We start from the raw sequence: 12,311 nt of genomic DNA on the forward strand, positions 1-12,311 counted from the left end.
TATAATAACAATGTGCCATAATCTTTTTTCTTATTATTGTCATAGTGGGATACCATTAATTCTTTTCCCCTTTTAAGGTTTGAAATTTTAAATATTAGCATATTTTTTTAATATATATATTATGAAGACAGATGTATCTGAATAGTACATTTAAAATCTGAGATATTTCAACAATACATAAATGATATTTTCTGAAATATACACACACACACACACACACAAGCTATTAACATCTTATAATCTGTCAAAACTTACTTCTTTTTCTTTGAATGCTGAATGTTGTATGGGTTTTCCCATATTGACTTAGGAATGTTATAATTCGGTTCTCTCCAATTTAATTTAATGGTAAATTTCAACAAAAAAAAAATTTGCCAATCAATAATACTGTCAATCATCGGAATTAATAATAATAGTAAGACAAATATTTGTGTGAGACGGTCTCACGGGTCGTATTTTGTGAGACATATATTTTATTTGGGTTATCTATGAAAAAAATATTACTTTTTATGCTAAGAATATTACTTTTATTGTGAATATCAGTAGGGTTGATCCGTCTCGCAGATAAAGATTCGTGAGATCGTCTCACAAAAGACATACTCTAATACTAATACGTGAAAGTTTGAAATTTTCTATATCACTAAACGTAAGCATTAATTAGATAAGGCATGATAAGAGCCAGCCAATTTCAACACCATGAAGCATCCAATGTAGAAATTCGCTGAGGGAGAAAGTGAAATTCATAGATTTTTAATGCTTATTGTTAGGAAAATGTAACATATATATATATATATATATATATATATATAAGATATTTGAGTTGATGAAATAAATAAATATTTGACTAATATCTTAAAATTTGTTGTCACCATCATAATCATAAAATTAAAATAGAGAAAAGTATATAATAATTTGTTGATTATCTATTTATTAGTTTTTTTCGTGACACGCTATCGAATGATAATATATTGATTATATTAATAATAATCATGCTTGCACACCATGTTTCTTTTCATCATGGTCAATGCAACGCCGGCTCGTACAAAATTAAAATAAAACAGAACTTAACAGCAGGGGTTATATTGTATTTTTCTAAAAACAGTATTTTTTTTAAATATATATATATACATAGGATATGTATGTATAGGTAACGGGTTTCAGTGTGTTTGTGGACCTACCAATCCCCCGTCTTTCGTGCGCCAAAGTAATCAAAGCTGCTGGCTTATGATATTTCTTCGCGCTCTTTTTTTTTTTCTTCTGAAAATTGATTTTTTTTTTATATAAGCTAAATAAATATTTATAGTTTTTATTTTTTTTAAGAAAATATTACTTTTATGATTTTTTTTTTTTGAAATGGCCTAGGAACAAGAGTTAGTGTTAAAGGGGCCGACTTCTGTCAGAATCCGTTGATTCCTACTTTAAAATTTTCATCTCACTATAATTAATAATAATATTTTAAAGGAAAAGGAATCCATATTTTATTGAAATACCATGTAAGTTTGTAAACATATGCTATGGCTGTAATTGTGTAAAATCATTACATTATAATTGATTTATATATCGAAAAATATAGAGGAAAATGTAAGGAAACATTGTAAATAAATTAAATTGAAAAACTAAAAAACCGAAAAGGTTTGTATTTATTAAATAGGAGACAATAAATAGAGGATAAATGCGGGGGGATGTTGTACTTGGTAACCCATGGGGGCTATAATTAATATGAACCCCTTTTTTTTCCTTAAGAGTAATATATGGGACAATATGAAGTAAGAATAGTTGTATTGTGAGACGGTCTCACGAATCTTTATTTATGAGACAGGCCAACCCTACCGATATTCACAATAAAAAGTAATACTCTTAACATAAAAAATAATTTTTTTCATGAATGACTCAAATAAGATATTCATCTCACAAAATACGTCACTGAGATCGTCTCACTCAAGTTTTTATCATGAAAATAATTGAAGGAAGATAATATAAAAATGAACTTACATTTGTGTGTGTGTGTGTAATGATTTTGTAAGGGGGAGAGAATGTGAAACTTAGATTTTTAGCGACACCATGATTTGATGCATTTCAAAACGGGCACAACAGTGTAAAAATTTTAATTAAAAAGTAAAGATAATGATAAAAATATGTTTTATTGACAATTTTTTTTTAAAGTCAACTCGCAGATGCTATTAGTAAGTGAGCGATGAAAAAACTCTCATGCTGAATGTAGTAACACATAAACCACGTCAACTAAGTAAATCACACTAAGAAAGCTTTGTGTAACAAACTCGCCTAACAAGATGTTAGTAAAGAACAAAACATGTGATAAATTTGTCACAAGTACACATACTCCGTCAATTCAGACAATATCCGTGAGGGTTAATCGACTGTATATAACTCTGTACTAATAAGTATAATTTTTTTTAAAATTTAATCAAGGAATAAATTTTCTATTATAGTATACTAACTAATACATTATATTGAAGTACGTAGATTATAAAGTGATCAGCTAATACTTAATATAGAAAAAAATATGCCAATTTTCGAAAATAAAATCGAAAGCAAAAATTATAATTTAGCGTAAAAAAAAAAATTATATCAATCGGTATAGTATTGTTGGGTAATGCGTGAACGTTCTTATTCGGAACATCAACCCAAATCAGGGGACATTGCAGGTGGCATAATTTGCGGTGTAAAAGCTACTGCGCCTGCCCAGTTGTCCCAAAAAAAGATATTTAACAATTCAAACATCAATAATGGATATTTTATTTTAATTTTAATTTTACGAATATATAATTGATCGTGCATTGCATATAAATTTATGAAATCCACATTATATCATCTACGCTTAATTTCGTAAATTGATTGCGGATGGGGACGAGGGACCGAATCGAAATAAAATAATAAATCATAATGAATATGAGTGTGACATAAATATTTTAGAAGATAATTTATCAACCCATAGATGTCATCTATCGATTAGATTAGGTAAGGCTTTAATTGGACTTTGGGAAAAAAAGTATTTTATTGACATGTAGGCTTATTAAAAACTTTATAGAATGTGTGATTTCTTTTTATTATGCACTTCATCTTTATCCAATGAAAAAATAAATCTTAGGTATCTAAAAAATAATATTTGATTGATGACATATAGCTTATTTGATTAAAAAATCTCAGACTTTGATTAAAATTTCGAGATTTAATTATAATAATCAATACCAAGTTCATGGAGATGAGGGATTGATTTTTATGGAAAGCTAAAATACGATGTTTTTTTTTTTAAAAAAATAATAATTTCATTCAAAGAAAACACCAAATTCATGGAATGTATTAAAAGGTAAAAACTTGTGTCAGACGGTTTTACAGGTCGTATTTTGTGAGTCAGATCTCTTATTTGGGTCATCCATAAAAAATATTATTTTTTATGCTAAGAGTATTAATTTTTATTGTGAATATCAATAGGGTTGACCTGTCTCACAGATAAAGATTCGTGAGACCATCTCATAGATAAAGATTCGTGAGACCGTCTCTCAAGAGATGTACTCAAGACGATAGTCATAAAAATTAATTCAAATCAATCTGAAACAATAAAATTAGTTGCAAAATCTCAAACTTAAGTTAGATAACATGGATTTTATTAATGTCAAAACCCACGTCTAGAATCATTATTAACGATTGTATTATTTTTCTCAAGGAAAGAAAGAAATGTGTCACGTCCCCACCAAATTAATTACTCGCTTACGTTCTTTATTTGGCAAAACAACGAACCACACACAAATGACTACCAACCACAATATACTACTTTATGTTAAATTTTGATGAACTTGCCAGCTGCAAATGCATACATACTCATGGTACGTTTGTTCTTGGAGGCAAACTTGGTTTAAGAACAACTTGAAAATATGTATTCTTGATTCACTTTGTTTAACATATTTGGGGTTTTTCTTGTAATATTACTTTATTCCACCCCGGCCAACCAATGTAGGAAGCTAGAAAAGTGAGACAAGAAATATTGTCCCGATTCCTCTTTGCTTTGATCTCACAATAAATTGACCTTCGGAAACAAACTCCGACAGCCATTAGTTGGAGTGACAGGATTTTCTCTCCATTATGGGAAGTCGATATTCCCTATATCGCTGTGCTAAAAAAAATTTATTTGTTCACCATGATTTGCAAATTGCATCCAAGAAAAAACTAGATGGCAAACCAACATATAATGAAATTGATAAACTGTGATAAACGTAAGACCTGGCTAAGTAGATGAACTGGATCCCCGCCAGCACTCAGTAGAAATAATCAAGATGAGCTCGATTCAGGTTATCTGAAAACCAACCGTCCTCACCATGTTCACTGGTGATCTTCTCGATGGCGGATACGAGAAAACCGCTTAAGAAGTTCCTCATACCAATCAAACCAAGGCACAGGGCAATACCTACACTTTTCAGATCAGTAGAAACCTGATCATAGAAGAATTCTTGAAGGCCAATATAGGTGAAAGCGTCAGCAATTACAAAAACCACATACCGAGGAGCAGCCACCATATACTCATTGGTACTGTCGCTGACTCATAGTCAAGAGTTCGATTCTCCTAGTCAGAGCCCTCGAAGGATGTTTAAGTTGGAGTTCGATTCTCCTAGTCAGAGCCCTCAAAGGAATGTTTAAGTTGGAGAGCGATGACTCGTAGTCAGGAGTTCGATTCTCCCTATCAACACTTTATCGGAAGATCATATCGTACATGACTTGTCCAGTGCGGTTTACCTGACTAGTGTGATTTTACAAGCTATTGTGTCAGCTTAAAATTTAACCAATACACATAAAAAATAACGGTTAATGATTCACACATCGTAAAAAATTATCATATAGTAAAGATTACATTTCAAATGATATCAAATGATATATCTCTCACACATGCTCATCCGTGAAAAGGAATGCATGCTCCAATTTAGCAGCGATAAACAAGTAGTTTGTCACTATTGCGTATAAACCCCAAAAAATCATGAAAAGATACCCAAAAAAAAGATGCACGTATATAAACTAGAGCAAGCAATATGGGGTTTTAATATCTATACATATTATAAAAGTGTGAATCAAGGTCAAAATTTTTTTATTGTGTATTGTCAACTTTGTCCTTAGTTTCTACATACAGGAAAAAATTTAGTGAGGATGTTTTTGTCAAATCAGTTATTACGATAAGGACAAAATTGTCAAACTACATTTATATTAGATAATGATCAAGTTGCCAAAAAAACTGAAACTTTAAAATTCTTTGATTTTTATTTTCTTGTAGATGAATTGAACAAACTTTTTTCACAAAAAATATTAATTTGAAAAGATTGAAATACCAAAATATATTGGTTTTATTTGCTTATAGATGAAGTGAAAAAGATTTTTTCACAAAAAACTTAATTTGTAGATTTTTTCACAAAAAAGTTAATTTATAGAAGATTAAAATAACAAAATTCTTTTGTTTTATTTTCTTGTAAATAAAGTGAAAATATTTTTTCCACAAAAACTTAATTTGTATAATGATATGACGTTAAATATCTTTTATTTTACGTTCATTAAGATTAATTATTTTAAAATGAAGAATTAAATTAATGAAGCCAAATAATTAAACTAATTTTGTTTTAACAAGGTTGGTGTCATGAAGAAGGTTCGATATTTAATTACATTTACAAAATGATACAAGAATTATCAGATATAAATATAGATAATCCTAATAAATATTTTATTGATATTTATTTTATCTATATTTCTTTATCAAAAAGAAAGTTAACTAATATTGTTCAAAGCCTTGGTTTATTATGAAAATTTAACGATATAAGATTGAATAATATATTTGTATTAATTTTAACTATATTTTTCTCTTTTTAAAGGCTAGAAACTATAACAATTATTTTATGAGAGATTCTTGCAATTAACGAATGATTATTTTTATAAGAGATATATATTGACAAATCAGTCATAGTTTTTGTAACATTAAAAGATATATCTTTGAATATAAATTTTTAAAATTATGATAAATAATTTTTTATAAAATTTATTCATTAGCAATACTCACTACTTCTCCATAGACAAAGTCAAAGCTAAGTTATTTGGTTTTTATTTACTTGTAGATGAAGTAAACAAATGTTTTTCACAAAAATATTTGTTTGAATGTGATTTATTTTATTTCGTAGATTTATAATCTTTTGAATGATTTTATATATATGCAAGAAGTTTATCTTTAATTTGGTGAGAAAATTTTTGTAAAATCAATTATTATGATGTCAAGATTATCAATCTACGTATGCTAGGCAAAGGATCAAGTTGCCAAGAAGATCGAAACTCCAAAATTCTTTGGTTTTTATTTTCTTGTAGATGAATTGAACATATATTTTTTCCGCAAAATATTAATTTGAGAATATTGAAATACAAAAAATCATGGGTTTTATTTGTTTATAGATGAAGCGAAAATAATTTTTTCCCAAAAAAATAGTTTGTACAATATTGAAATACAAAAATTCTTTTGTTTTATTTGGTTGTAAATATAGTGAATTTTTTCCACAAAAAGCATAATTTGTGTAAGGACATGATATTAAATATCCTCTATTTTGAATTAATTGAGAATAATTAATTTAAAACGACGAATTAAAATAATGAAGCCAAATAATTAAATCATGTGGGTTGGTGTTATGAAGAAGGATTGACGGTTAATTACATTTTACAAAAATGATACAAAACATTATTGGATATAGAAGAAAGATGACCTTATAAATATTTCGTGAGTATTTATTCTATCTATTTTTCTTTATAAAAAAATCCAACTAATATTTTTCAAAGCCTTAGTTTATTATTAAAATTTAACAATATTTGATTGAATACAGACAGTTTTACTAACTTTAACTATTTTTCGTCTTTGTAAAGATCAGATCCTATAACAATTACTTATTTGATGATATTGCAATTGACGAAGATGCATTTTTATAAAGGATGAATATAAGTAAATCAATCATAGATTTATATAATCTGAAATGACATATCTTTGAAGGTAAATTTTTAAAATTTTTATGAATAAATCTTTACAAAAATTATTCATTATTGCTCAATATTTCTCCTTATGAGTTAAGATTGATAATAAGAAAGGCCAAATTTATTTGTTTTTATTTGCTTGTAGATGAAGTGAACATATATTTTTCACAAAATATTAAATTGAATATGATTTGTTTTATTTTGTAAATCTATAATCTTTTGAATGAGTTATATATGCAAGAAGTTTCTCAGAAAAAAATTAATATATTCAAATTTAATACTTCCAATAATATAGTATGAAATATAAAAAAAATATGTTATCGTAATTTTGTATTTTTGTATTTAAATAACATATTGCATAAATATGTTATATCATTAAGAGTTGAACACTTTTTGATAAATATAATAAAATGTTAATTAAATCATATTTTGTCAGTTGTCTAGAAGATAGAATAACCAAAATTCATTGATTTTATTTTCTTGTAGATTAAGTTAAAATATTTACAAAAAATAAATATAATTTGTAGAATACTGAAATAACAAAATTCTTTGGTTTTATTTGCTTGATGAAACAAATTTTTTTTTCTACAAAACACTTAATCGTGTGGAGATTTGTAGAGGCATCATATAGAGAAGAATATACATTTTTTCTCATAAGATTTGCTAATGAAGATGGCGAGAATATTGTTTTTTCACAGAGAAGAAAAAAATGATGACAAAAAAAATAGTGAAAGCAATATAAATTGAAAATATAAAAGAAGAAAACATTTGACGCAATAATTTAATTTAAGGTTTAGAATATATTATCTATATTATATTTTTATTTTTCATAAATCAATAACACGTGGTAAAATAAGTAGTCAACGTTATGTATTATACTTTTTTCTTCTCTCAAATTTAATTTTAATAACTATTGTGATATCAATTTTATATTATATTTTCTCCAATGTCTAATTTATACAAAATTATAATATTTATTACTAATATGTTTTTCAACAATTATTAATTTATTTAGATTGCGCTTGGATAAATTGATTTCAAATTTATGGATTAGAATTATAATTTTACTGTTAACAATGAAATAATATATCAAATTTTGAATCTACACATTACTTATTTACATATTATAATTTATATAAAGTAGAATAAATTTCAAATAACATTATTTTTGGGTGAACTTGTACAATATCATAATTAACATGAAATACTACTATATAAACATGAAATGAATGGATTTGAAGTTTATGATGTTATTTCTCTAAATAACAAAAATACATTTGAATGTATTGAAATCCATGGATTTTAAATCCTTCCATTCAAGAATAACCTTAGATTTATAACACATAAAATTTTTAAACAATAATACATGTAGTACAAATTATATTACATTGAATTTCCTACGGATAATGCTAAATGTACAACTAATATATCGTACTGCGATATTTACAACAATTATATCGTGAGATTTTGTTATTATCTAATGAGATTTTATATTTAATTTATCATGACGGTTTTGATAAATGAAATTTCGGTATTGATTTTTTTGAATTGTTCTTATCGTACAAATTTGGTTGCACATGTTAGCATTGCTCATTTTCTATCGACTAATATATCATGAAATCATTAATATATAATTTTTTGTAAATTAATCTCTTCTGATCTCATTTCTTTAACCACAATTATTGATAATAGAAATGTATTTTCACGTGCGTCGCACGTGTCTTTACCTAGTTATATTAAAAATCACAACGTGTTTTGAGCATAATTTTTTATTTACTCTTAAATGGAGATACTTCGATTTTATTTTACGAGCAACTATTTATTCTTGCAAACGAAACAGGCTTGAAATTGAGCTAGAGCTTGCTTTTTGCTTCATTTAATTTGGATCAATAATCTATAATATGTCATTTCAAGCGAAGTTTTGCCTACTGTATACGTATGATTTGGCAAAGTACAAATACGCCATAAATGCCGCGACACCTAAGTCCAGCAAGTAGCCAATAGAAATAGTCAAGATGAGCCCGATTCAAGTTGTTCGAAAACCAACTCTCTCTGCTTGCACCCCCGCTTGCTTTCTCAATGATCGACACCATCAAACTACTCAGAAGGCTCCCGACCCCGAAAATACTGAGGTAGAGAGAAAGACCGATGCTTTTTAATTCTCGAGGCACTTGATCATAGAAGAACTCTTGCAAACCAACCATAGTAAAAACTTCAGCAATTCCAAACAACAGATATTGAGGTATCAGCCACGCTACACTCATCGGAACTGTTGCTTCTGGTGTATCGACTAGACCAAACTCTCTAGCAATTTCAAGCCGTTTTGCCTCTATTAGAGCAGCAACGGCCATGCAGATGATAGAAAAAAGTATGCCAAATCCAATCCTTTGTAGCATCGTTATACCTGTTGGCTTCATAGTCACTGTTCTAGCTAGTGGTACCAGAACACGATCATAGAGGGGGATGAAAATGACGACAGAAAGGCTGATGAAGGATTGGAGCGAGGCAGCTGGTATCTCAAAGCCAAGGCTTGTTGATCTGTCCATGGTTACTCCTTGCTTTGTAAAAAAGGTGAAAGGTTCTGAAAAGACGATGCCGAATACTAAACATGAAGACCAAATGGGATAAGCCTGAGAACTGCCTTCGCATCTTCCACCTCGTTGATGCTACAAACCTTTTCACCTTGCTTATGATCGTCAGGGGAAAGTAAGGCTTTGTTTAAAAACCTGAAGCATAAAAATCGCTAAATTAAAATCATGTTAAGTACTCAAAAATAGTAATAAAAAAAATTAAACCGCCAATGCTAAACTTGGGTGGATATGATAGATAAATTAAAAATGCTATTTTGATTATGTGCTGTGAAGCATGAATCTTGTTCCCTTGCTTGAATTGCTGAGAATACGGGCGAGGAAGAATCCCCGAAGGTTTTTCTTGCATTGAAACTGCTGGAACGTTCATTTTTCGATTCCTAAGTGCATTGACAAATACCCAACCGATTCTGATAAACGGGTTTCCTTCGTTATTTCTGCTGCTGAAACGGTAAGTCATGGTACCAAGCAAGAAAATTATAAGAGAAAGGCTCATGACAATGCAAGGTATGCCAAATCCGAGACCCCAACCTAGGTTGTCTTGGATATAGTTCAAGGCTAACAAAGTCAACATATTACCCCCACACATACCGAAATACCACCAATTGAAGAAGGAGCTTCTCTCCTTCTGTTCATTTGGGTCGTGCACATCAAACTGATCGGCTCCAAATGCCTGAACGCAAGGCTTGTGGCCCCTCTGTGCTGCTGCCACAAGATACAAAGCAAAAAAGAAGACAATGACTCGCAGACGAGAAGTACATGCTTCATTAGTTGGATCACTGTGGCAGTCAACTGAGTTTGAAAATGGCCAGACAGCAGCTAAGGTCAGGATGCCAAGTCCCTAAATCACAAGATGTAAAAACTAACATATAAATATATAACAACAGTTGATATGTAGCAAGCTGAAAGGTTCCTAGAGAATTTTACCTTTTATCTCCAAAATATAGATTAAAGACAGCCAAACTTATGAGTCAAATCTGTTTGCAGACAAAAACCTTACCTAGAGCCACAAACAAAACAAAGGAGCCCATTTACTAGGTTCATAATCCTAAAATTGTGCATCGGAAAGAGGCAGAGGAAAAGGATAATCAGGAGGGGATCATTAGTGGCCATTAGATTAAGATATATAATCATAGTGGAGAACTCATCAAAGCTAGATCAAGAACGATACAGGAACACTCTACAGGTTTACTGTCATAGGAAAATAAATTGTTTGAAACATCAGTTTCTGTAATACCAAACATCGGGAACCTTGTCTGAAATTTGACCCCCAATCCAAATCGGATGGGAAAAAAAAATTATTTCAAAAGCAATTTCTTTGACATTCAATCGCGTAAATTGCTCAAATTTCAGTCAGAAAACTCAATATTTGGACTGGGAAGCACATACTTTGAAAAAAATGGACTAAAAGAGGAGTTCGTTCTAGCTTCTAACCACTAACCCAGTATGTAGAGCAGAGAAGCAAATACGATGGTGCGGTATCGACCGAGATACGAATCAGCCACAAAAGCACCCAAAAGTGGCAAAAGCGATGCCGCCCCAGACCACGCATTTACATTCTCCGCCGACGTGACAATCGATTGCCCCAACGGCCCCGTCAGAAAGTTTATCAGATTCGAAATTATCCCATAATACGCAAACCTCTCCGCAATCTCCACACCTAAAACAAGTGTATGAAAATGATGGGAATTCACATACATAGACAGACAAGTAAAATCAACAAATAAAAGTGGCAACTCTACTTATGATGAATGACGCCGATCTCCATCCGCCGGACTTGGAGCGTATGACAGGTAAGCCGTGGTGATTCACCGCGGCTTGAACGACATCGTCCAACAGCGGTGTTTCAGCGTCCAACGCGTCGTTTTCCGCAAGAATGTCCATTACGTAATAATTGCGCGGAGTGGAGATATTGGTATAGAGTGCACACCCAATAGCGTTCGCGGGTTGTTTATTATTAGTGTTGTATTATTATTCTCAGGAAGTATATTTATTTATTTTCCTCTTAGTTTTGACTTTTGAAGATGAAGAAAAATTATGGGTCACGCCTCTGTGTGGAGGATGGAGGTGAAGTTGGGTTGCTGCAGCGATACTTGGATGATCAGATGTTGCTTGGGTTAGGATCAGGGTACAAATACAGGTTGGGGGTGGGGACGACTGATGGGAATGAATGTACTCGGTTAAATTGGGGTCGATGCCAGACTGTTTGTGCGAGGGCTATTTAGCAATAAAGAAAACTGATCTTATAATTTTTCTTTTTCTGGGTTTTAAAAGGTTAACAGGGTCGATACCTAGAATTTGGAACAACGTGAATTGTGAGTTACATACTTTCTGAGTTGTTTTATGCTTTAGTTTACATCGACTTTTTTCTTTGAAAAATAGCTAAAATTTGATACTATCCATGTAGCAATGTACGGAAACATCTCAAATCGAGCTTTAAAAAATTTTAAAACTTGAATTCGGTTCGAATTAGATATATTTGAGTTTAAAATTGATTTGAATCTATTTTTTAAAAATATTCTTGATCGAATTTGATCAAATGAAGGTTCAAGTTTGAGATTTACTAGAAATATTCAAACATGTTCGCGTGCTACTTGAAATATATTTATTTAACTTGAAATATATTTATTTAATTTAATTTATAATTATATTATATTGATAAAATATTAAACTTCAAGTATATCACAAATTGAACCAAACTGGGAAACCAAAACAAGCTGCATT

The 12,311-nt window shown here is 30.1% G+C and overlaps 1 protein-coding gene across 1 annotated transcript; it reads right to left on the reverse strand.

The window, feature by feature from the left end:
- Window positions 1-8,847: 8,847 nt before the first annotated feature.
- LOC142533409 (protein NRT1/ PTR FAMILY 5.10-like) lies at window positions 8,848-11,559 on the reverse strand. Its single transcript, XM_075640162.1, is given in 6 exon segments — window positions 8,848-8,986; window positions 8,988-9,625; window positions 9,628-9,725; window positions 9,884-10,426; window positions 11,028-11,247; window positions 11,330-11,559. Coding segments are annotated over 6 exon segments (1,719 nt in total). The 5' UTR covers window positions 11,472-11,559; the 3' UTR covers window positions 8,848-8,908.
- Window positions 11,560-12,311: the final 752 nt, after the last annotated feature.

The sequence above is a fragment of the Primulina tabacum genome, chromosome 18, assembly GCF_025594145.1.
Source record: "Primulina tabacum isolate GXHZ01 chromosome 18, ASM2559414v2, whole genome shotgun sequence".
NCBI classification, from domain to species: domain Eukaryota; kingdom Viridiplantae; phylum Streptophyta; class Magnoliopsida; order Lamiales; family Gesneriaceae; genus Primulina; species Primulina tabacum.